The 27434-nt window shown below is 40.5% G+C and overlaps 1 protein-coding gene across 5 annotated transcripts in view; it reads right to left on the reverse strand.

Moving 5' to 3' along the window:
- LCP1 (lymphocyte cytosolic protein 1) overlaps positions 1-27397 on the reverse strand; it is a 63038-nt gene extending 35641 nt beyond the window's left edge. Inside the window, exons 1-5 of one of the 5 annotated variants that reach the window (XM_082365458.1) lie at positions 22397-27397; positions 20584-20696; positions 1664-1751; positions 892-1055; positions 594-723 (exon numbers count right to left, since the gene is read on the reverse strand). In XM_082365458.1, coding sequence (XP_082221584.1) covers positions 594-723; positions 892-1055; positions 1664-1727 — 358 coding nt within the window. In that variant the 5' untranslated portion in view covers positions 1728-1751; positions 20584-20696; positions 22397-27397. Of the gene's footprint in view, positions 1-593; positions 724-891; positions 1056-1663; positions 1752-7045; positions 8459-20583; positions 22367-22396 lie in introns of those variants that run through there. The other 4 variants (XM_082365460.1, XM_082365457.1, XM_082365461.1 and 1 more) reach the window with 4 other exon arrangements.
- Between the last annotated feature and the right edge of the window lie 37 nt (positions 27398-27434).

Here is a 27434-nt window from a genome sequence, read left to right on the forward strand (position 1 = left end):
CGTTTACATAGTAAAAGGCTGTGAAATTTTCTTCGCAATTAAGAATTGTACTTAACCATGAGCTGATCGTTAAGATCAACTAATGTTTTGAAGACCTCAGTTTGGGAATTATTGGATTACTGTACTGTTCTGGAGAAGTTTCCACGAAGGCTGCTGGATGGCAGCCTTCAGAATAAATATACAACTTTCCTCCAAATCAATGAAAACACAATTTTTTTTGGACCGCTCAGCAGGCATTTTGGAGCATGAATTTTGGAGGTAGAAGCTTGAGTAGCTCTTTTTGTCCAGAAGATTTGCAAAGGAATTTTGGCAGCCTTTCATGTACTTTTTAAATGGCGATCCGATTATTTGGTATCGGACCCTACCTGGAGCCAGAACTGCTGGCCCACTTATACGTAGGAAAATAGGCAGTAGTCAATAAACTCATGTTAACATCTGTCTTTCTTTGCACCCCTTAGGTTTGAATACTGAGTTTGGAATCTGTAACCCTAGAAGACGTGTATCCTTCTGACATGGTTCTCTCTCCCTCCGCCCTCAGCTCAGCCCAACACTCTCTCCACCTCGGCTTCCCCTCCCCACACTGGTACACCTACCTGAATAGGAGTGTTGGGTCCCAACACTAGATTGCTCTGAAGTGCCTCCGATCGCACAAATCCCTTCCTTCTTATTGATTGCTTTTCTAAAGGTCTTGGCAACCTCTGTGCTTTTCAGGCCATGAAAAACCTGCAAAAACATAATTTATCTTTAGAAACCCAATCTGTGATTGAGAAAACCACAAAGGAAAGAATAAGCAATGTTGAAGCAAGGAGGGTGGGAATGTATTTCTGGACATTTTCCAAATTGCACTCCCACATTTCAAATGCATCTCCTTGGATTCTGTGTCATACTCACCTTGATAAACTCATCGAAGCTGATCTTCCCATCCTGGTCCAGGTCACCTGTAGCCATCAGGTTTTCTGTAATTTCTCTCACTCTGTACCCAGGCAGAGGCAAGCAGGCAGCCTTGAACAAATCATTCAGCTCATTGCAGCTGATGTACCCATTGCCATCAGAATCTGTAAGGCAAACGGGGAGCTGAAGGTTTGGGGTGATTTGGGTCACAGCATGAAGAGAGGTGAGAGTAGGCTGGATTGGAGGGGAGCGGGCAGGAGAGGCAGTCATTCAGGGGTTGTGGCCTGACCCCATGCAAAGTCAGAATCTCACAAGAGGCCTGTTGCTATTGGATATGGGCATTAGCATCACTTCCAACATCCAAAAGTCATAATTTCAAAACAGAGGTTCTGACAGCTGAATCTGAAGAGACTCTCATAGAAACAGATGGGAAAATAAATCACAGGTTTGGGGCTACAGAGTAAGAAAAAGTATGGAATACTAGGAAAACAAAGGAAACCAAAGAAAGCAGACAAGCTATGAAAGATGAGACTTAGTTGGCCATTACCAGGAAAGGCTACAGGTGACAAAGGGCCCATATTCCATGTTTAGATAGAGAAAGAAGTAATTTTCTTGAAGAACAGCTTTCAAAAATGTTTCCCAGCTCCTCTAACCAATACCATTGTATTCCTGTCCTTTCTGCTATTTTGCTCATGTTACCATTCACTGAATCTGTCCTAAAGCTACTAAAAAAGAAGAGAATTGTGTGACTTGAGGTATCAGGTTTACTTACCAACTTTGGCAAAAGCTTCTCTGAGCTCCATCATTTCTTCATCGGATACTGATCCTCTGGCCATTTTTTATTGCTTTAGGCAACAGATCTGCAGAGAGGGGACAACATAGGGAGTGGTTGATGTGTATCTTCTTAAAATACAACACTGAGAAGCAATTCTCATTTATTAAGTAAAGAAATATTCCTCTGCATCCATCATGACTTATAATTATCTTCCCAAAATGTAAGAAATAGCCTTTTTCTTAACCCTCAATGTGGTGGTCTCCAAAGATGGTCTGCACCAATTTCTCTCCTCCCTTTGATTCTCTCCTCGCATCAGGAGATGGAGCTTATTTCCCTCTCCTTGAATCTGGGCTGATCCTGCGACTGCTTTGACCATTTAGAAGGCTGGAGAAGCCATGTCTGGGGCTGGACACTTCTGCTTCCGGCCTTTTGGAATGCTCCCTCCTTTTGGAATGCTCATCCTTGGGCTGTTCTCTCTTGGAACATAACTGCTGTGCTGTGAGATGTCTAAGCCACAGGAAGAAGCCACATGAAGTATGAAAACTGGATGCTCTGGTTAACAGTCCCTGCTGTGCCCCCAGTCGACAGCCAGCATCAACTGCCAGCCAGCGGAGTGGGCCATTTTGGACATTCCAGCCCACTTGAGCCCCCGGATGAACACAGTCTCAGCCAACATCACATGAAGCAGAATTGCCCAGAATTCTGATATCAACAGAACTGAGAGATGGTAAAATGATGGTTGTTTAAAATCACATTTTGGAGTAGTTTGAAACACAGAAATATACAACTAAAACACAACTTTTATATAAATGTCTTTTTAAGAGATATCTTCACGTTCACACTTCAAATGAATATGTTTGGCCAAGCCAACAGATAAATTTTATAACTTCAAAAGGAGTTATCAAAGTTCTATAAATATTTAAGAAAAGAGGAAGGGAATCTGACATGGTAATAATTCATATATGGGAATTTGAGGGACTTTTTAGGTGTTCTCAGAAAGGCTAGTGTTGGCTGAGAAACTTAATGCTAATGCTGGAGTATTTTCCCTTTCCCTGTGCCTTTTGCTGCCCTCTAGTGGGTAGAAAGAGAATGCAACAGAAAATGGATTATATTCTTGTCTCTAGCTAATTCACACGCCCGTGTTTCAAACAGGAGTTTCCTTAAAGCTTATGGGATTTCCTGGTGGGGAAGGGATAAGTGGGGTGAGAGTGTGGGAGAAGGGGTACTTCAATGTATAATTATATTTGGGGCATTTTCGTGAAATTACTGATTTTTAAAAATATTTAAAATTTGTGACTGGATGTTGTTTTAAATGGATTTCCTTTTCTATATTTGCACATCATTTTACAGTGCTGTACTTGTTCTCAGTGACAACGAACAACCACACAAGAAAGGGAACAGTTTTAGCACTTAAACCTGTTGGCCAAAAATGCATTATGCTCAAATTTGCAAATCCTCATCCATTATCCACCAACTCACTATCCTGTCACATACCATTTATCACATGTATCAATAGTTTCAAACTTTTGGTTTCCTAAGCAACCCTCTATGAATAGAAACCTTACATGTAAATAACAGCGAACAAATAAAAATAACTCTGGGGAGGGATAAGTTAGGAGTTTGGGATTAACAGATACACACTACTATATATAAAATAGATAAACAACAAGGACCTACTGTATAGCACAGGGAACTATATTCAGTATCTTGTAATAACCTATAATGGAAAAGAATCTGAAAAAGAATGGATATTTATATATGTATAACTGAATCACTTTGCTGTACATCTGAAACTAATACAACATTGTAAATCAACTATACTTCAATTAAAAAAAAAACCAACTCTGAAAGCCTTTGGTTGAAAAAGACCCTGAAGATCACCTTACCTCCACTATCCCACCTCCTTGTCATCTATGCACGGTGGGAACTCCAGGGAGCATGATTTAAAAATCGTGGAATTACATATATTGTTATTATTTCAATTCCTTTAAAAATATCTTTTATTATCAATAAAGATTTATTGTATTATTATTTGCCTTATATCTAAAAATGTACTGGTCCATTGGGTTCTCTGATGGAAGGTAGAAACTGTCGAGGGCTTAACTGCGTAAGGAGACGCAGTCTCACACATCACAATAACCCTCAGAGACAGCTACTGGCTTTCTGACTTTCTTGGCTTCACTTCCTTTCCTTCCTTTTTTGTCTGTCTGTTTCTCTCTCTGTCTCTCTCCCTCCCCCCTTCCCTCCTCTCTTCTTTCCTTCCTTCTTTTCTTTCTTCATTTTTTTTTGTTTGTTTCCTTTCTTTCTCTTTTAAAAATCAAGCCTTGTTCCGAAAACAATCTGAGCCCAGTTACAAAGATCTAACCAAACCTAAGAAGTAAACCAATAAAATCATGAGATCAGGGAGAAGGAGTAATTAGCTGAGGCGAAATAAGACGACAGCAAGCAAGGGCTTTCATATTTCAAACACACGGTTAGGACTGAACGTTTTGCCAGAAGTACGCTGAAAATCTAGCTCTGAGTTCTCTAGACACTCAATGAAAAAAGGACATATCAGTTACATTATTCACTCTATTTACATAAGACAGACCACTTTTCTTAGGGCAGGAGAACTGAGGTCTGAGAGCAATATCTTCACCTAGGACTGGAGAAGAGGACATTTGTGGGATGTAGTAAACACAAGTTTTATGTTTCTTATAATGTTCCTCAAGGAAGGCTGATGGCATAGGTACATGTAGCCCTACTTTATAGAGCAGGAACCAGAAGCTCAGAGAAGATTCATCTTTCAGATCACACAGCCGGGGAGAGGAGCAGCAAGATTCCAGTTCTCAAGTCTTCTCTCCTCTCCCATGTTGTCTATTTATGCTGCTTTGCATTTCTGTTAGACACTCATTCCATCCACCCATTCATTCATTCATTCAGCAATTATTCATTAAGTATATAACATGCCTAGCCTATGGGAGATTAAAAAAACTATAATATGAAGTGTCTATCCAGGTGTTCTAGCTTAGGAAGCTTTCGCTTTCATGTGTTAAGAAATCAAGGCTTGGGACTTCCCTGGTGGTGCAGTGGTTAGGAATCCGCCTGCCAATGCAGGGGACACGGGTTTGAGCCCTGGTCCGGGAAGATCCCACATACCGCGGAGCAACTAAGCCCGTGCGCCACAACTACTGAGCCTGTGCTCTAGAGCCCGCGAGCCACAACTACTGAGCCCACGTGCCACAACTACTGAAGCCGGCGCACCTAGAGCCTGTGCTCCGCAACAAGAGAAGCCACCCCAATTAGAAAACCGCGCACCACAACGAAGAGTAGCCCCTGCTCACTGCAACTGGAGAACGCCCACGCGCAGCAACGAAGACCCAACGCAGCCAAAGATAAATAAATCTATAAAAAAAAGAAATCAAGGCTTCTGTTGTAAGAAATCAGTATATAACTTTGTATACTTTACTAAATTCTTGTGACTAATTTGGCTTGACTCTTCTTTATACCCTCTACCAATACGCCATGGATGCATTAAGAGAAGGCTCTCCCCCATCACATTTTAGCAAGGCCTTTGGTAAAGGCTTGCCTTTCTTATTTTGGAGGTGTCTTATTTCTGGGTTCACAGATGTTCACGAGATTATGAAACAAATTGATTCACTTACAAATATTTATGAAAGCCTACTACAAGCCAGGCACTGTTCTTCGTTTCAGGTGGGGCGTGCCTGCACTGCCCTAGTTACCCTGAAAATATGAACCAATGTTAAAGGTCAAGAGAATGAATGGGATCTCTGAACCTAAACTTGGCCTATCCTTTGACGTAAGAGTTTTAGATTTGAGGGCACTGTGAGACACTGGTGAGAAATATATGTAAAGGCAGGGAATGAGACTGTATTTTAAGGATCAAGGGCAGGGCCAAGGAAGAAAGGAAAGAATTACAGTGTTGGGTCAGAAAGAAAATCCCAAGATCATGGTACAGTAAAAAAGCAGAGAAAATATTTTAGAATAAAAATTGCGGGGCCCATTCAAATAAAAGACCTAGGAAGGGAAAATAGGGTTATTTTAAAACCATGTGATTTTTAAACCATGGCAGGTAGGACAAGATGAAAAACCTTGAGCATCTAGTAAACCACATTTTTGTAAGAGATTTTCATAAATGCGGAGGATCAACTGGGAGAAGCCAAATCGTGAGACAGCCTTCAAATTCAAAAAATCCAAAACCCTCCAGTGATTTAATAGCTAAAGGAAAAGAGAATAGATTGAATTAATTTAAGAGGTGAATTGGAGAAGAAGGTGTCACCAGCCTAAATCACTCTGATACCGTTTGTTGTTTGTTGCGCCCAAACACAAATAGATATGGAGAGAGAATCTCTTTTACCATCAGAGTGAGCTGTAAGTCCTGGAAACACAACCCAACTTTTAGAGACAGAGCAAGCTAAGAAATAATTTAGTACAACTCCCTCATTTTATAAATAAAGAGATTTAAGGTCCAATGAGATGAAATGCTTTGTCTATGTACAAGTTCTCAAAGCACTGCCAGGCTAGAGTTTGTAAATGCAGAGCTGAAAGAGCAGGGCAGGAAAAGGATGGAGTGACCATTAACAGGGCCATTAAGATCCAGAACTGAGCACAGACTCTTTAATTAAACTGAATGTGCAAACGACAGCATTTTCACAAAGCAGAGAAGCAGGAAGAGGAGGTAACTGATGGAAAAACATGCAGATCAGACCATTTCTAAGAAGGACATGGCTGGGGTTAGAATCAAATATTAGGTACTTTACACAGTCTATTAATACGTTTACCTGAAAAAAACACCCATCTTAATTCACGCATGTTTGATGGTTTGGATTATAATATGACTAAGCTTCTTAAGGAGAATTGACAAGGGCTTGTTTGTAAATTACTGGCACCATATTGGCAGCTGACTCTAGAGCGGTCACTGCAGTAATGGGATGGGCTGTGGCTTTTCGATGCTTCCATTTGGAGCATTAAAAGAAGTGGCTGAGGAAGGCATGTCCCTTTCAGGGCATGAATGAGCAGTTTCTTGGGCTCTGCTCTACTGCTCCTGCAGTAAGTGTGGCCCTTTTCAATGACTGCATCATCTAACTATGACTTGCCAAGAACCATCTTAAGGTTTTTTGCAAATCAGTGGTGAATTTTGGAACCCCATTTCTGAATCACTGCCCAAGTCAGAAATCTAAGAAGACACATCTCAGATCATTCATCTAAGTCACGTCTGGCTAGTTTCTCTGTAAGCACTTACATTTATTAAATCAATGATTATAAAATCCCAGGACATTTGGCCAAAGAAAAGTACCAGTTGTTCTTTTTTATAAGATTATTTTTAAAGTCATAAGAAAATCAAATAACCACCACCCCAAACTGCAAAAGCCACCAAACCTGTTCATTCCTTTAGGTCAGCCAGTTCTGAGTCTCTGTTTCAAGCAGGCTGGTATTTTCCAGATGGGTAGTGAAAGAGAATTTCTGAGAATGACTTCTTATAATAAAAGTACCTGACTCAAGTTCCCTGAAATCTGAATGTAGAAACAAGTTGTAGGAGTTTACTACAGAACACAGTGCTGTAGAATTTACAGAAGGAAATGTGTTCTTTAAAATAAATGTAAAAATGTAAGCTGAATTTTCTCTGAGTTTCCTAACGGATAATGAAAAGAAGTAGAAAGGTTGATAAAAGGTGACCTGGCAAAGTGAAATGGCTCCTGGGCTGGCATCATTTCTGAAAGGAGGTAATACTGTGTGGGTTGGTATTTTGATTCAATAGATCGACACCCACTTATATAACTGCCAGGATCAGAGTGGCATCTGTAACATGGCATCACATTGCCAAGGGACTCTTTTGAATGTGCCCTACTTTTCCTGCAACTTGACACAGTGGGGAAAGTAAAACTGGAAACTCAGGACCCAAATTCCCACCTTTACCTCATAAGTTCAGTACGTATCCAGGGGAAAATTGTACAACTTCCGAACACCTCACTGAGTAGTGAGTAACCCAAAACAACATGTCATCCAGAACATCATTAATCCTGTAATCTTTAGCGTTAGACTCTGATGATTAAAGAAGTGAAACATAAAATACTTAGGATTCCGAAGCAAAATAAAATCCCCATAAATTTTTTTAAAAGCTATCATACTACAGTTAGATAAGGAAGGAGTTTTGCTTTCACTTAATTCTGTCCGCTTTCTTTTACAAAGTAGAACACTGTGCAGGGGCGGGGTGGTGGTGGTGATAGCTTACTATGTATGCTGAGGATACAATTTCTCTGTGGATACAGATATTCCAAACTTTCACACAAGGGACGATTCTCAAAACGTATTTTAAAAGTGCCTTTGTTTTCAAGAACCGAATAATTATAAATGTCCTCAAATACAGATGGCCACTTAAGGGGGCTATTATGAATTCTTTTGTCAAGTCAAAATCTCTTTTAGATCGTCTTTTCTCTCCCTGCAGATACACTGATTCTCCCAAGGCTGCTGCAGAGGGCAGAATTCTTCTCTCTGCAGTCTTGGAAGGCTATTCCCAGCACAGGCTCAGAGGCTTGCTGTCTATCTCAGGGGATGAAAACACCCCCCGGGGAAGCCAGCAGCCCTGATTACTCCAAACCTGATGAACCTGATGTTTCTCTGGGGGTCTCTGTGGTTTGATCACTCAGTTGAGGGGCTTCTGAAGCTGTATTAGTATGGCACACAGAGCCCTACTCTGTCCCCAACTAAGGAGTGTCCAGCTCCCCGCTTCCTCCCCCGGCACCCCCCTGATGTCTGTTTTCTACCAAGCTGTCCAACCCCACTAAGGATGGGACACAGAGCAAACCTCTTGCAAGCAAAGGGATTGCTCCAGGCTGGGGTTGGGGAGGCCCTCATCGCCTTGGCCTCTCTCTCCTTCCCAGTGATACTCCTGGCGTTCATGTCTAGAAGATCCACAGCTACCCTTCATTTCACATGCAGCCACAAGGACTTAAGATCCAGACTTCCCCTACTGACAGCTCAGGGGACCCCAAAGATTATTTGAAAATAATCTTTTCAAAAAGCTGAATATTATTATGGGCTAGTTGATTATCCACTGTGACACCATTACCTCAATATCAGATGTCATTCATTCATTCACTCCACCTAGAAGTCTAAGTGCAAAGCACTGCCCTAGTTGCTGGGCTACAAGCAAGGGGGCCACGAAGACTGGGGCTTCATGACACCCACCGTTAAACATCAAGTTTCAAATGCAACACAGAGATTACAGCTCACTTACTGCGAAATGGTTAATAGAGTGAAGAGAGTTCTGAAGATCAAAAATGAACAAGTGGAAAGGCTAAACACAGGGCAGCGGTGGGAGGAGGGGCAGGGAAGAGATTAGATAAGAGTAGGAAATTAGCACAGAAGTTTATCAAAAAGTAAAATATCAAACAACTCAATCAGCCCATGCGATACAAGTAATCAGATCATTTATACACACGGACATCTCCAAGGAAATCAGAATCAAATAACGAGCAGGGGGCGGAAGAGAGAGCCTGGGGTTGGCAGACCCAGGATGCTGCCTGCCTATGTAACGTCAGACTCCGCTTAGCCTCTCTGGGCCTCAGTTTCCTCATCTGTCAATTGAGAGATGAAGTCCCTTCCATGTTCAAAGTTCCAAAAGTCTGTTCGCTAGCTGACAAGTGTATGTACAAGTTAGAGCCAGGGTAAGGTGTATTTCAAATGAGCCTAGAAATAGGGTCAGGGGCCATCAGGAGCTGTGACCATGGCCTGAAGCAGCTTCTGGGGAGATACCTCCTCGGAAGTGGACCCAGCATCTCCCAGCCCCACCTTGTTCCTGCTCTTACCTCAGCAGCAGGTAAAGCTCTGTCCTCGTGCATCCTCCTCACTGACCAGGGCAGATGCCCACTGCTCAGCTGCTTGACTGCTCATCACAGAGCAGGGAAGTTTCCAGAACGGCACGTGAGATCTGCTTTCTGGGATGTCACTGCGTATATCTTATGTCCCGCTGCTCCAGTTCACTCCCAGTTTCTAGGCAAGGCTGCATGCAAACTGCCCCAGAAAGAGAGCCATCTACTATTTTCTCAAAAATATCCAAATAAGGAAACCCTACAACCTCTCTGGTGTCTCATATCCCAACCCTGTAACCTAAATCTTTTCTGATACGATTAAAGCTCCCTCTCTTGGGCTATTCTCAGAGGGAACTACAGAAGCTGCTCAATTCACAAAAATTCTGTCACATGCCTTGTTGATAGCCACTGGGCCTTCAAAAAAATTCTTTTAAGCTGCTTTGGGAGGCTCTTTTTCTCCAAATCTTTAATAATTTCCTTTGCTATCTTCTGCATCTATGTCAAGTTCCTTAAATGATAACACAAGAAAAACAGAGTCACAGAATGTAGAGGTAAAGGCACCAGATTTTCTATCTGGCCACTCTCTTCCTGTCACAGAGGAGTGAAATAATACACAGGTTAGAGGATGTGACCAATGTCACCGAGCTCATTGGGACTGGAGTCCAAGGCTCCTTATTTCTCCTCTTTCCTTTATAATAAGTTTTCAAACCTAAGAGGGAATGTTCTTCTTTAAATAAGACCTGCTCAACATATGGTAAAGTATAATTCCCCCGTGATTTCAAATATCTTATGAATATAACTTCATGTATGTTTCCTACACGTGAAGGAGAACTTAATCTAGGTATTGAGAAGGCAGCATCCAGGTCTGGGCTACAAAAAACACGTGCCCAATACTACACACATATCCTATTGGCACCTTCAGGGTTACAATGACCGAGGCAAGGTGAATGTCCTCTGTATTCATCCGTACATTCATTTTTGACTCTGCAGGAAGGACCTCTGATATTTCTTAGCAACCAAAAAGCAAACCACATTAAAATAACTCACGCTGAGGCACAATGTTCTTAAGACAAAGCACCAAATTCATAGATGAATATGAAAATGATACCCCTAGACTTCTGAGATCAGCAAGGTTTCAGACATTCTGTCCTCTGTTGGTTGGGTGGGGCTCTGTGAGTCCTTCCTCCTCTGAGCTCTGGTTCAGACCCCCATGTCTACATCTCCATTTCTTCCAGCAGATTATGAGATCACAAACTATATGAGATCATCTCACAGCACTGCCTCCTGGCTGGCACGCAGTATAAGTATGTAGGAAATCAGTTGTAGCCATGAACAAACAAACCCATAAACAAACGGTATACAGGGCTTCAGAAGTCTACTATTGAGAACGAACGTATGGACACCAGGGTGGGAGGGCGGGTAGGATGGATTGGGAGATTGGGACTGATGTATGTACACTACTATGTATGAAGTAGATGGCTGGTGAGGGCCTACTGTATAGCACAGGGGAAAAAAAAAGAAGGTACAATCTGTTTGCAGGACATATTTTAAGTTAACCTTAAAAATGCATTCCAATATACATTAGGTGCAGACAAATACTGTTTGATTCCACTTATACGAGGTACCGAGAATAGTCAAATTCATAGAGTCAGAGAGCACATTGGTAGATGCCAAGGGCCAGGGGGTTGGGGGAATGGGGAGCTAGTGTTTAAAGGGGACAGAGCTTCAGCTTAGGAAGGTGAAAAATTCGGGAGATGGATGATGGTGAGAGTTGCACAACAATGTGAATGTACTTAGTGCCACTGTAGAGTTAGATACGGTTAAAATAGTATGTTTTATATTATATGACTTTTACCACAATAAAAAAAACATTAAAAAAAAGAAGTCTACTATCACCTTCTTTGAGGAGTTGAACAATAATATTCTTGTGTACATACTTATCATATCCCTCCCACTGAAAGATACAAACAACAGAACAAGGCAAGTGGATGCATCAAGTTTATATGAAACCACTTTGCAGGAAAAATGACTTTGCAAGTGTCCCCTGGCAGTCTTTGAACTAGGCTGGGGATGCCCCCTGGTCCCCACCCTCCAGCCACCAGAGGGTTCTGGCTGAGGTAACAAAACCTGGGGCTGGGCAGTTTCTGTAAACCCTGCTGGCCGCGGCTGATGCTCAGGTCTCTCTACCTAAGTGTACAGTGTCTGACTTGGAGCTGAGTCCTGCTGGGAGGAAAGGGGCTGTGGTGTGGAGACAGAGCAGGACGGAAAGGAGGGTAAAATCAGCTGAGATGCACAAACTCAATGTACCAGGAACGCACAGGAAAGAATTAGGAATGGGTGTTAGAGTTCATTTGAATGTAATTTGCATATCACTATCTGGATTATGAAATTCATCCTCTGGTAATTCTAAGTGTCCACCACTAAGCGGATTCATATATTTATTTGTACATTTCTTCTTTCACTAAACATCTGCCAAGTAAGTACCTACTGTGTGCTAGGTCGTGGGTTAGATGCTGGCGACGCAGACATAAGATGTGGTCCTGGCCTGTTTAGTAGGGGAGAGAGACACCAGTCACTAGAATACAGGGGGACTTTTTAGATCCACAGGAATGGGGAAAACAGCTCTCCCCTGGGGAGCCAAGCATGGTGCCCCGGAGAGAAGTGACATGTGACCTGGGTTTCCACAGATGAGGAGGAGACAGCTTAAACATCAGTCAGTCTTTTCCTTATTCACGTAGAATGATGAACCCATAGTCTTTCCACAGAAAGTTTATCTATGTTGGAGCCAGAGAAAACAATAGCTAAAGGACAAATGGAAGACGAACTAATGTTTACTGAGTGGTTACCCAATGTTAAGTGTTTTATATGCGTTATCACATTTCATTCCACCACAACTCTATGGAGCATTATGATGATTTCCTCTTTATAGATGAGGGAACTGAGATTTAAGTAACTGGCCCAGGGTTACATTGCTCTGAACTGGGGAAGCCTCAGACAATATGGCCCTGCCACGTGAGAAAACGGGAAAATGGGAGTCCTGAAAAGTGAAGTTGCTCCCCAAAGTCTCAAATGAGTCAGTGACTCGTCAGAAAAGAGGAGTAGAGCTTCTGGAATCTTAGTTTGGTGTAACCAAAGTATGGGAAAAACACAAGTCAATGAACATTTAAACAACTTAAACGTTAAAAAAAACCCTGAGATGCACAGTCCATCAAATGTACTTTACATCTTCAATATGTGGATGGAGAGAATAAGGGGAGGAGTTTCTTCCACTCCTTTTAAGAACAGCACAGGCTTAGTTTACAGCTTCACCTGTGCTAGAACACGACCCACTTTCTCCCAGTCTAAGCAAGCGTGAAAAGGCATCATAGGCGTCTCACAAACCTCATTTGTACGTTAACGATCTTACCTTCCTTTATGAAATTAAGCTTGCTATATACATAAAAAAGAATGAACTAGGAAGCAACATGGTTTGGTGAAAAGATGCTGGATTTTCTGATGCAACAGCTTCTGGCTGTGTGCTTGAGTACACGTTACTTAAAATTTCTGAGCCTCAGTTTCCTCATATGTACGAAGGGGATATTAATAATGCAATCACAGTGCTCACTCCATAAGAGTTGTGTTAGAATGAAATGAGATAAAGTGTTTAAATTGTATACAACAGTGCTAGGCGAGGGAAGGAAGGAAAGGAGGGAGGGAGGGAAGAAGGAAGGAAGGAGAAAATAAAAAAGAACCAGAACTTTTACAAAATTATCTTGGGGAACAAACCCAGTTTCCACTATAAACTATGTGAAATATTATATAGAGTCACTGTCTAAAATTCACACTTAATTGTATGTATGTTACATGTGTGGGTGGGTGTAAATCTAGATTTCACACCTATGCTTTATCTTCAAATGATCTTAGCTTGGTTGCTCTGGCTCTTGTACCACATCTCTCCTCCAGAGTCCCTGAAGTCAGTTTCAAAAGCAACTGTGGAATTAGAAGATGATATCAACTGGAAGCCCACAGCACGGTATTGGCTGATCTCATGCTGAGTGGTCAAGGGGCTCTGGGCTTAGTCTTGCCTGAAATACTTATCGTGGAAAGTACCTTCCAACAGTTGAGGAAATGTGGCCAGAGTGGGAAAATGTACAGCAATCTTAAGAAAAGCCTGCACATTCATTGTGAGACATGAAATGAAAAAAGATCTTGGGTATCTGTGATGAAGACCATTGGGCTATGTGTCTCCTTGTTCTCAGACACACCAATGCTTGGGGACTGAGTCTGCTGGCCTCTTCTCTGCCTCTATCTCTTACCCACTCTGGGATTCTCCAGGCATTTTCTCTGCTGTGGTCTGAGCTGATGGAAAAACACTAAGACAACATGCAGCTGACATCTGTGTACTAGCAATGACAACAGAAGCTTCTATTTACTCTCAGTAATGTGACCTCATTTTCTATGGGCTCCTTGGGGTAGTTCTTTTAGAATTTCTAAGGACAAGCTCATTCTCATAAAAAACAAAATGAGCAGTTACAGATAAACTGAGGCAGGAATTTGTATTCATTTGATGGACTAGATTTATCTACACTTTCTTGGAAGCCACAGTTTGGCTGGCAAATATTTACCAATACCAATTTACTAATGGGATATGCTAAGACATTTCTTTTGTCAAAATTTTAAATAACTAAATAGCCTAAACGCTTCATAACCCTTAAGAACTCTGTACCATAATATCCTCAAGCGTTTATTTGTTTGGTATAGCAGCAGACCCATCAAAAGCAGAGTTGGGATCTCCGCCTGATGGAAAATTAGGAATAATCATTGAATATTCAATCGCAGAAAGGAATATTTAGACTTATTAGAAAGTAGCCAGTGGATCATGTGAGAAAATACAATGCAATGAAAACAGACATGGTTTACATGTTTAAGAAACTGTGAATATTAGAATGGAAAAGAGGGAAGGTGTGAATCTCGGCTCTGACTAGCTCTGTAACCTTGGACTTCACCCTCCCTGAACCTCAGTTCGATCACCTGTTCTAAGAAGATGACAACATCAACCTCATGCAGCTTTTGTGTGGAAATACAAGAGCAAATGCATGTCAAGAGCTTAGCACAATGCCTAGCAAATAGTGAGGGCTCAATAAGTCAGCAGCGATGGTGAGTAGAGCAGAGTGAGATACACACACAGACTGATGAAATCGGGAAACGGGAGGGGAAATGGACCCAAGAGCAGACCCAGCGGATAGATAGTACTTTTCCCTATCTCAGAGATGAGGGAACTAACTCAGCGTCAGGAGGCTTAAGAGACTTGCTTGGGCTCCAAGATTAGTAAAAGGCTAGAAAAGGAATCCAAATTTGCCTCCAAATTTGCTCTTTTCTTTATACCATACCTGTTTGTCTCATGCACAGAAACTGCAGACACTCAGACTCACAAGCTTTAAACACTGACATTATATATGATATTTAATACATTTTATATTATATACATTATATTCAATCACCAGACAGCTTAAGAGTCCCAACCGTCTTCCTCTGTGGTCACAGGAAAGAAACAGAGCATCAGGGATATTCTGATGAAAAATCTCAACTTGAAAGACAATGAGGGAAGGGAAAAAAATCTGAAAAAAGTCATCAAAGGTGCCCATGATATTCCATCTTTCCAAAGGGAAAAAAAATTTTAACGTTATAAAGCATTGGAAATGAAGGGAAAGTTCATTTACATCTTTGAGATGAAGAAAACGGGGCTCAATAATGCAAAACTGCATACACGTTCCTCAGTTTTTCTTACTTTCCCTTTGCATCTATTACGTAGCTTTCTCCATAAGGAATGTATTTTCCACTCTTCTTTCTTAATCTGGCCCTCCTGGTGAAAGTAATGTGAGCCCATGACATCAAGGAGGTGCAAAGGATCCACATTTTAAAATGTGACACCTGAGGTTAACAAAGATGCAGTTCTAATTCTAAATTTTGCCTGAGGAACGGCGAAAAGGAAGAGGATGCAAATTTTATACAGATGCATTTGTGCTCCTCTTTACTTCATTCATTCAGATACACAGTTTGGATAAATATTGGAGATAACTACCAGACTGAGGAATCAAAATGCAGGGTATTATTTAATTGTGAAGTAATTAGTCCATTCATTCACTTCCCTCTTGAAAGTGCAACCAGAGAAAAAAGGAAAAGAAATTATCTTCGAGATTGCAATTCACATGCAACATTAATTTGCCGGCCAAATTTGGCATCTTGGCTTTTCTGCCTGTGGAGAATGTAATCTCTTTTCCGTTTTAGCTCAGCCAGTCAAGAGGATGTGTGTGTGTGTGTGTGTGTGTGTGTGTGTGTGTGTGTGTGTGTGTGAAAGACAGAGGCAGAGAGGTGGGGGGGAGAAAGGGACACACAGACAGACAGACAAAGAGATGGAGAGAGCATGCAAGTGTGTCCATCTGTCCGTGGAACTGGTGCTAAACTAAAACAAGAATCAATGCTGCAACCACAAAACTGTGGCTTTCTTTGCAAGTTCCTCAATTTAATATCTTAGCTTTTCCTTCCGCCAGAAAAAACAACTGACCATATTTGAGAAACAAGCCTCCTTATAACTTAAAGTGGGGCTGAGGCAGGCATGGCTCTGAAGTCGAGCAAAACTTATTTTAACTCAGTAACTGGGTCACTTTTTACCTCTATTCTTCAGCTCACAATTAAAACAATCTTTCATTCTTTCACAGTTTTTAGGACACCTATATTTGGTCATTACTATGTAATTATAGAGATGTGTGCTTGGGTATAAATACTAAATTGTTTAATTTATTCGTGTCTATCAATCACAACAGTTAGAAAATGGGAATGCCACTTGACTCAAGTATTCTAATCTTCTATGACTGAGAACTTTTCAAAGCTTTTGAGGGTAGATATCATGTTTTGTGACCTATGCACAGGTCTATAAGTTGGTAAAAAGCAAATAGTCAAGTGCAGAGGGGCTGAGTAAATACTGATGATGATGATGTTGACAAAGAATAGTCTTTAATAAAAGCCATTAACGATACAGATGCATTTATTTCGGATAAATTATTATTATCTGCGTGCAACTTCAAGGGTCTAGGTACAAATAAGCACCATGGCCTGCTGCCTGTTTATTCCAGGAGGTTTCCCCTGGAATTCAGTAGTTAATATAAAATTGATTCAATTGTAAAAAATTAACGTAATAAAATACTTGAATGGATTAACTTGCCTTCAAACATGAAGATAACACCAACACCTACCTCACAGGATTGTTGTGATGACTCAATGCATTAATATGGTCAAAACACTTAGAAAAACACTCAATTCAAAATAGTAGTATAGAAGGCTAAGCTGTTATTATTAGGATGATGAATTGAAATTCTTTGTTCCCCATTTGCCGCTTACAGTATCTTACAAGATGGAGTGACTATGAAATTGCTGGGAAAACTGATGTAATGGCTGAAATTGACAAACAAAACAACGGGAACAGTCAATAGCATAAGGAAGTTCAATCAGGAGGCAACCGAGGAAAGCAACGGGGAATTGCCATCTGGGGAGCCCAGTGGTCACAGCAGCTGTAGGGAGATGCTTCTAGAAGATGAATATCTGATTGGGTGGTAACTTCTTATACTTCAAAATGAAAACAATGTGAAACATGAACTCTTTTGATTTACCAAGTGCATTGCCATCTGGCAAAATAGGGAAACTTGAAACTCTTGGAGTCTGCTGACACTGATTAGTTTTATATTTTGGTGGACTCTAATTCTAATTTTTATTTCTGCAGGGTTCATACGCAGATGGAATAGAATCATTTCATTTGATGATATCTGTGAGTTGTAAAACTAGCAAACAAAAAATATCCTAAGAAGACAATTAGATGAATCTAAATAATGTCACTTTGCTATAAAATCTATTAGTCATAAAGTCATCAGATTTTATAATTTTACTTTATAAAGTTTTGACTCTTCATAAATATAATCTTGGGAGAAATTTTCTTAGTTTTATTTTACCTAACTTGATTTTAGAATTCATTTGCCATCTCTCCCATATATGCAGAGAAGCCTTCACTTTTTTGGTAACAAGGAGAAGTTGACGTGAGAATTTTCTGAGAAGGGTGCAAAGTGAATAAGTAAAAGCTAACGGTATCTGTTCCTGGGCTCTTGGTCATCCAATATGCTTATTATCAGGTACATAATTTTGGTAAGGGTAGCTAAGTTTTAGCTCAATTAATGTTATTTAAACTAAAATAATAAGATTAATTTTGCCTGCTGGCTATGGTCATTGGACAATTTCTTAAATTCCTTGAAGTCAATGTCTATTTAGTGCTTTGAGACTAAAATGAAGAATAGTGCTTTGACAAAAAGGAAGCATGTTAGAAAGCAAAATACTGTACTAGTGTTATATCTCCGTTCATAGCAGTCACTGGGGGAACTCAGTAAATATTAGGTTAACAAGTGAAATTAAAAAAAGACTTCTATGCATATCTAAGGAACTGAGAAAAAATTCAGTAAATATCATGAGCACCTACTACATGCCAGGAGAGACAGAGAAGGAGCTCAGGCTGTCAGCAAATTAAGGACTTGAAAGGAAAACAATATGATTACTGCTCTACTTACTCTAAACTCAAAGCATTAAGCAAACACACACAGAAGAATCAGTGGAGGCAAGAACCAGTAGGAAAGACCTGCAAAAGGACAGGTTTCTTGAAATAAGCCTTAAAAAATGACCAGAAGTTTCACAGATAAAGAAGAAAACACTTGGAAAGACAGTTGGAGCGAAAAGAAGTGAAAGAGCATGGAACTTTCTGGTGGTTTGTGGGCTTGTGCACTTGGCATGTGGGTAAGTGGAGGGGGGAGGGGGAGAGGTTGGAGGTGGCAGCTAGAGCAGACGGAAGTGACAAGAAATAAGGTTGGGAAAGTGGCTGAGGCAGGTTTGTGAAGGCACACAATTCTTGAGTAAAATTATGCATTACTTAAAAGAAAACACTTCATTCTATTATTATGTGAAACCCACAATGATACCTCTTATTTATAAAAAAGTTTCTGGGTTTACTGCAAATTGTTGTCTTCTCTCTTTCTCTCTTCAAATCATGAATGCTAAGATCTCTTCAGTCAGCTTCAGAACAAAAAGCCTATAACGATGTACATCTGGGAAAAATATGCTGGTGGGGAAGATAGGCTCTGGAAGAGAAGGACGCTTACAGAGAGGAAGAATGGAGCCTAAAATCCTGGCTACCTACCGCCCTTGCCCCTCACCCAGTGACCTTGGGCCGTGTCCTTCAACCATCTAAGCCCATTCCTCATCTCTAAAGGTAGTTGGGAGGATTAAATGAGGTCATGCATGAAGAGTGGCTTACATAGTAAGTACGTATCAATATTAAGTGTTATTACTACTTGTTCTGTCCTAATTTAAATAGATACATTTGAATGAGAAAGTTACTTGTTGGCCTCTCATTCCCCAAAGGGTTCAGCAAAAGAATTAGAAATGGCCTTAAAACACGGAAATTGTTTCCCAAATTACCGATTGTTTCAAGGCACAATTTATGAAGGAGACAAAATTTCAAATGTGACAAAAGAAAGCATCCCTGGGATAGCTAATGAAATGTCCCACCTCAGCAGTGCTTGTTCAAAGGGCAAGACCCAGAAGATTCTTCCCTGATGTTGCTGGGAGTGAACAAGAATGAAGAGAAATGGATATTTTATAACACATCAGGTTGATGCTTTAACAATCTAAACTTGATTCCATTTTTATTTCCTCCCAATGTAAGGAAAATACTGACATACCTTTGCATCCTAATTCATTTTATTCTCATCAATATTTTTACTTAAAATAAGACATAGCATATTTTTAATCTGTTATTTTTAGGGGTCCAAGTCCTTCTCCCTCAACTCCACATTTTTGCTAGTTTAAAACTATTCAGGTGAGATGCGTCAAACAATATTGATGATCACATTTTACAAATTCAGAAATTCACATTTATAGGTAAGCAGTTAATTCCATTGAAATTTGCCTGTGTGTAGATGTTCTTTAAACCATTTTATTTACTAGAAACCAATTATGATAAATTACGTAAATTCAAAATCAAGACGTGTGGATAAATCACCTTTGTTTAATGACAGTTTTTTTTTTTTTAAGTTGTCCTGAGGAGGTAATTTTAGAAAACAAGTTGCTATACTTGATTAAGAAAAATTGGGTTTTGATAAGTGTGCGGATAAATGAATCCATTTCCAGTCCGGGTGGCTTTTATGTTTATCATCTGTCAATGGTACTAAATATTGTTGAATAACGGTAATTAATAAAGGCTGATGCTACAAGTTTCAAAGTCTATGTTTCAATAAAGTTTCTGGCATAAATATCCCATATCAACTTTATAAGAATTTCGATTATAGACTGAAGCCTTTCTTCCATAACTTAATGGTCATTTGTATGATCATAAGGATATCAAATAGTTCAGACAATTCTACAAAACAGTACAGTTAAGCAACACAAATTGCTTTTATTTTTAGAGAATAAATGGAGAAGAGGCAGCCTCTAATTCCATGTGGTTATTAAGCACACCCATTAAAAACCGTCGGTACCCAAAATCACTCAAATAACCAGTATCACACTCATTAACATACGACTCAAGATGTTAGTACATCCACTAAAGTACTGTAAAGGAGTTTTTTAGAAAAACAGAACCACAGGAGCTAAAGTTAAACTATCCCTATTAGGCCAATAAGCAGCACCATCTAAACGATCAATAACCACTTTCCTGAGAACATTTGAAAGTAGATCAAATCACAGTAAATAGCCTCCCTGAAATAAAGCAATAGAAATAAATCAGAACACAGTTTGATTTAAAAAGGAAACAAAAATCATAGTTTTTTTGGGGGGGGGGTGATAACTGCAGATAACTGGAGAAGAAGCCACCCCAGAGAGCGGAGGGGAGGGTCCCACTCTGAGCGGCCACGAGATGTGGCTGGAGCTTCGCTGGGCAGTTAAACGGTGCCGCGGCTCATAGTGGACAAGGGCGACAGGTGCTCAGATCTCTAGCCCCCTGCGGGCAAAATCCACAATCCACAGAACCAGAGCCGCCCAACAAGCAAAACATCATAAGCATTTAGAAATGACAAAAAGACAAAGGAAATTTACCTGGTAGCAAAACTGTTCTCAGTGGTACTGGTATGTGACCAGAAACCCCCTTCTTTCTGATCTGCAGAACAACTTTGTCAACCCCGGGTGTGTGGTCACAAGGCAGGAAGTGACTAGAATGACAAATCATCAGCCAGGAAAGAAATAGATTTTGTCTTTATAAGGACATTTTTACTTAACGTGTCTTTTTTTTTTTTTTTTTCCTCATGTCCCCTCCCCTGCAAAAATCACCTGACAGGTCACACTGAAATTCAGAAGCCTCTTACCACTTCCTCTTTATAAGCATTTTTCTCTCTCCTTCCCTTTCTTTCCCCTCTAGCTGTCCTGTAGGCACTGGGCTACTTAAACCTGTTGATTTCAGATAACGAGGCAAGGTCAGCCTGCTACCTTGACTTCTTGCTCTGCCCCTAATTGCGAACGCAGTGGTCTGGTGCCTAGCTACTTACAGCAAAGATAAACAAATTATTCATTTTTAATGAAAGAACCAAGGGAAGAGGTGGCAGTGTCCCTGAAACAAGCTAAAAGGGAGTTCCTTGGGAAAGCCCCACCCCAGGTGAAACCAAACCCCTCTCAAGAGTCCCTGAACAGTGATCTTATTGGTGCAAACAAAACAAAATGATCTCTTTAAGGGGAAGGGCCCGAAAGGGAAGGTCACCATATTATTTACTCATTCTTTTATTTATAGAGCACCTATGTACTAGGGATCTCTCTAACCCAATTAAAGATTTCAATTATTTAGACGCTTCCTACAAAGAGCACCAGCGGATCACTTAGGCAGCTGCTAGAGTCCAATGCTGCTAAATTCCTTCCTACAGACCACACTTATTTTTTGCATGCACGTTTTATAAAATTAGCAAGAGAATTAAAATATCTCAGTTCTATGCCCAAACCCCGAATGCTCGTCTTGAGGGCTAATTCTCATCTTCAAATGGAAGCGCTCAAGCGCTCACAGCCTAACAGAGGATGTGAAGGTTGGATAGTATCCTGAGTAATGTTGACCAAACATTACACATAGTCTGTCTCCGTGTTGCCCAGAGCCTGTGTGCAGCTCCAGCGGCCAGCCTGCTATTGAGGAATGAGAATCTGAGGCTATGCTCCAGCTCTGATGGTGAGTTGAAGATGCCTGATTGTTCAATACACTTCTTTATTTGCGAGGGGCCTGGGACCCCACCAGTGGGTACTATGGTTGGGGGACTGCTCTTACACTCCTTTTGCTTCTTTGATTTCTCCTCTAGAAAGTTCCTGCTTCCAACCTCAAATATCAGACCAAGCTGTTCTGGTTTCTCTACTTCATTAGTCAGCGGTGTGGCAGTGTCTTGGTCAGAACCCTACAGGGGCCATCTTGGTGGACAGGGTGGGCAGAAGAATAGGAATAGATGGTGGAGATTCAGTCCGTTCTAGAAGTGGTTCACCTCACAGAGAACTGTCAACTCTCTTGTGACTCCCCAGGGAAGACTGAGGGGGTGAATTGGACCACGTTTTCTCCATTGCATAATTACTCCCAAGTAATTCATTGCAGGAGGTGGGGTTCAAGAGGCACCTAAGTCCTTTCAGGACACCAGAGACACATCTATGCATCACTGTGACAGGGCTGATCACACTACAAAGCAGCCAAATGCTGGTGGTTTTCACTCTGGGGTGAATAATCATCAGTCAGGACTCTGCAGCAGCACAGATACTGTCTTGATGGTCTTAAGGATGAAAATATGCGAGATACTGTGGATCTCCCTAATTGCATCCCTGTGGCTTCAGGACGCAATGGAGGTGTGGCAGAAACACTTCATAAAGAAGAACAGAGACTCATTTCGTTTACCTGGGAGGAGAGCAGCAGCATGATGTCTACTGGTGCCTGGTCATTGGACATCTGAGGAATCTAAAACAAGAGCAAAATACACTTGTGCATGGGTTCAGTAGGTGTCTGAGTGCCTGTCTGGAGGCACTGGTGATTCAGAAATGAGTAAGACACAATCGCTGCTCTTAAGGAGCACATAGTCTGTAGAGGAGAAAAGCATGTAAGTAAATAAATGCCATCTGCTATAAAAAGGGGTGAAAAAGGCAGTGGAACATTGAGGCAGATGCAGATGTGAACAGAGCTGATGTTTGAAGAGGGTGAAACGTGCAGTTATGCCTAGCAGCTGATTCAAGTCAAAAAAAAAAAAAAAAAAGCTCGTCGGATTCCAGTCAACATCTAGATTCTAGGAGATGAAAGCCATTGAATTGTGCTGCTTGCAAACACCCACCTGAAGGAACCCTCTTCTCTAGCACCCGCTCAGCTGTGGTCCCCACCTCAGCCACCCACCACTGCCTCACCCACATCCTGGACCACTCCCACCATCGTAATCTCTCTATCTGCCTCAAGTGGCACAAGGCTACCCAGCCGCGGCGGCAGTCAATTGTTTAGGTCTTAGACCAACGCTTGTTTGGAGAGGAAAACTTTATCACTGTCAGTGCTTAGAATTGCTTGTGCATCATGATAACAAACAGCAGACTGATTTTGGTTTTATTATTCTTACGTCCTCTATAGGTCATGCCCCCCTGATGGCCTACACCCAGAGAGGACCTCTCCCACTTCCTACCCCACCATCCACATGCCTCTACTGCCACCTCTGCCTCTTAACTGGCCTGTGCTTTGCCTTCCCTCTACCCCTACTGCCCTCCTTACTTTATCCCACCCTGGGCGGCTACGGAGCTCACAGCCTCAATCCCTAAAACTGCATCAGCTGCTACTTCCCGGCTACTGAATGTTGCTGAAGAAAGTCCCAGAAGCATAGACTTGAAATGCTATAAATTCAAACTGTTTGCCTTCAAATTACTTCTTAGAAATGCTTTTATTCAATTTCATTAATTCCTGAGAACAGGTATTCTCAACCTGGGGTCTATGGACCCCTAACACTTTATGCATGATTTTGTGTGTATGTGCTTTTTTCTGGGTCCATCATACTATTTATCATGGTATTAAACAGATCACAGAACCCAAAAGTTAGACGTTTATTTCAAACTCTCTCCTCTTGCCTCTGTCTCCCTCTCTACCAGCCTGCGTCCTTTCCTGGCCCAATATTCCTGCCCCTGGTTTATTGAGATGATCCAAGTCATCTGGTGTGAGCTTCCTTTTCTAGCCTCCTCAACTCTCACAAGACCCATCTTTTCAATGGGAATAATAATTGCCACTTTTCTCAGAGGGTTAATGTACAGATTAAATTAAATAATACTTGCAAATTACCTAAAATGATATCTGGCTCAATTTGTGTAGTAGTAGTAGCATTTGTAATACATATATAGGCAAAACCTATATGGAAAAAGTTATAAAATTCTATACATGGACATAAAATAATTGACCAAAAAATAGAAAAATATATGGATAGACATGGCCACTTTCTTGAAAATGTTGAGTTTCCCCATTTTAGTCTAGTAATTCAATTCATTTCCAAATAAAATGCCAACAGATTTTATGGCCCTTGAAATATTAAATCTAAAACATGTAAGGAAGAATAAATACATGAGAATAACCAAATACAGTTTTGAAATATATCAAGAAGGGTACTAGGAATTAAAGTATATTACAGAGCTATAGTAGAAATACTACAAAGAGTATGTACTGGTTAAGGGAATGGATCAAAAACAATTCCCTGTGTACGTGTGAACTTGGCATAAGGAAGCATTAAAATAAATGAGAACCAGTTCTTCAATAAATGGGACAACTTGTTTTCCTATGGAATATTAAAAAAATTAAAAGACCCATCTTTTCCTTCCCTTTCACTCTTAAAAGAGAAGGTGTTCTTCTATCTTCTCAAGGTCAATAGTTCCTCATTTTAATCTTAATCTTATATCTTCTACTTACTTAGATACCTTGCTCCATCAATTATCTCATGTTTTTCTAGCATCTTTAATGGCTTATACTCTCCCCACTTCCCCTTCATGCACTATGGGTTTTGTTCAAATGGGAAAATGCCTCTGCCTCACTCTACTGCCCATCCCCTCCCCCTGATATTTGATTGGCAGGGAATGAGAGTAATTAAGGAGAGCACAATCTCCGCCTTTGCAGAATGTCCACTGTATTCAAGGATGCAGACAAGTGACCTCACAGTGGTACTCAGAACCATGACAAAAGAAAAGCTGGGTGCCCGTGAGAGCACACAGCATTAACCCAGACTTGGGGTCTGGGAGGCATGCAGGGGGATCATAGCAGGGTGATTAAGAGTAAAGATGCTGGGCCATTTGTCTGGTTATCAAATCTCATCTCTACTACTGTATTAGTTGTGTGACCTCGGGCAAATTATTTGATTTCACTGGCCTAAGTTCCTTCATCTAGAAAATGGGGATAAGAACAGTGTTTGTTTTCTACGCTGTTGTGAAGGTGAGGTCAACTGATACATGTAGAGAACTTGGAAGGGTGTGTGGCACATAGTAAATGCTATATGTGTTAACTAGTCTTTTAATATTTATACCAGGCTCTGGACTAGACTGTTCACATACATTATTTTATTTATTCTTCACAATAATCCTATGAATTATTTTTATTTTCTTCCTTCAATTTTTAAAAATTATAGTTTCCAATTCTACACTACTTCTCCACTATAGAATTATACACTGACATCCTTGCTGTGAAGTGGCTCAGGACCTCCCACTCAGGCAGGTGGAGTGTGGTTCTCCTCCTACCTGAGCTTATTTCATGCGACTTGCTTGAGCTTTGGAATGTTAGCAGACAGGACACAAACAGAGGTCTTGAATATGCCTACATGATTCAACTTGGTCTCCTGGATTTCTGAGTACATTTACCATGAGAAAATCACATCTTTGTTCAAAAGGAATGAGGAGATGCATGAAGCCAACCTGAAACCAACCCATAGTCCAGGCCAACTCCAGCTCACCCATGTTCTGTAGCAGAGCCATCCCAGCTGACGCAGGAATCTAGGTTCGTTGTTGTAAACAATTGAGATTCAGGGTTGTTTACGAGGCAGCCGTATCACAGAAACAGATGACTTGCTATTTAAAACTGTACTCCTTGCCACGACCAGCTATTTAAAACTGTACTCCTACTCCTGTTGTTTCCAATCATCCTCACTCTGTTCTTCCACAGATTTAACACCTTCTAACATACATGTTAAAGATTAAGTTTACTGTCTCCTCCCAAAAATAAGCTCAACTTTGGGCAGGTCTTTACTGGCTCTTGGAGCAGTACCAGTGCCCAGTTATGGAATGGCATGAATGAGTGAATGAATGTTTAGTGCAATTTTGCTTGACAGCAAAAATATGAAAATAACAGGAGAATGAATATATAAACTGTGGTTCAGTACAGTATCTAGAAGTTAAAATGAGTGAACTAGAACTAGATTGACTAAGTAAGAGTAAACTTTGAAAATATAAAGTTGGTGTAAAGCAAAAGTTGCAGAATAATACTAGTATATTTGTATACATTTTAAAGAACTATTATAGTGTGGTTTATGGATATGTCTGTACATGTGTGTGTTTATAATAAAAATATGTCTGAGAAATGATAAATACCAATTCAAGAACACAGTTACTCTGGCAAGTTAGGGAGGTAGTGGGAAGGTAGACAGAAGAATTCAACTATGTCCACAGCAAAATGTTGAGATTTGGCAAAAATAAGTGTTGGATACATGAGTGTTGATTATGATATTCTCTTTCATCATGTTTTAAATAATACTCATTTAAATTTAAAAATTAATTTCTTGATTAATAATATATGCACATGGCTCAAAATTCAAAAGATGCAATGAATTATTTCGTAAAAATATTATCTTCCAACTCTATCCTCTGGCAACCCATTTCCCCTTTATTTTTTTAATAACGGCTTTATTGAGATATGATTCACATACCATAAAATTCACCTTTTAAAAGTGAAATTTAGTGCTTTTAGTATACTGACAGAGTTGGGCAACCATCATACTATGTAATTCCAGAACATTTTCATCACCCCCCAAAAGAAAGCACCAGCAGTTACTCTCCATTTGACCCCCAACCTCCCAAACCCTCAGCCACTATTGCATTTTTTGTCCCTACAGATTTCTTGTTATGGACATATCATATGAATGGAACTGTACAATATGTGGTCTTTAGTGTCTAGCTTCTTTTACTTAGCAGAATGTTTTTAAGGCTCATTAATGTTGTAACATGTATGAGTACTTCATTCCTTCCTATGGGAGAATAATAGCCACTCTACAGATACACCACATTTTATTTATCCATTCATTAACTGATAAACATCTGAGTTGTTTCCACCATTTGGATATTACGAATAATGTTGCTATGGACATTTGTGCACACACTTTGTGTGGACACACATTTGAATTTTTTAATAAAGTAATACACGTGCATCGTTTTAGTGCATCGTTTTAGAAGTCAAACGTTACCTCCGGGTTTATAATGAAACACCAGTCTCCTGACACACTCCTTCTCTACCTCTGATTCCCATTCCCCAGAAACAATTATTTTCAACAGTTTAGCTATTTCTTCTGCTACTTCATATTTCTAGAGGCTATGCTTATACTATGTCTTGATTGTTCAGGTTCCATTTTTTTTTAACTTCTTACTTGGGAGGTGAAGATTTGACCCTCTCCCTTCCCCAGTGTGTACCATCCTCTAAAACAGGTTATAATACCTTTAAACCAACGTGCAGTTTTGACAATGACTATGTAAATATTCATAGCTGAGTTATGCAGAGCACAATGTTTATACTTCCTTTTTCGTATCTTGCTTTCTTCATTTGTTAGGTTTCTACGTGCATACTACTAATTCTGTACCAAACTCTCCAACAGAGCTAAAATGCAATTTGAAAAACCAGGAAATGAATCCATTCCTCTCTTTTCCTCCTGGAGAGGTCCTTCCCAGAG

This window comes from Balaenoptera borealis (assembly GCF_965194805.1).
Source record: "Balaenoptera borealis genome assembly, chromosome: 18".
Taxonomy (NCBI): domain Eukaryota; kingdom Metazoa; phylum Chordata; class Mammalia; order Artiodactyla; family Balaenopteridae; genus Balaenoptera; species Balaenoptera borealis.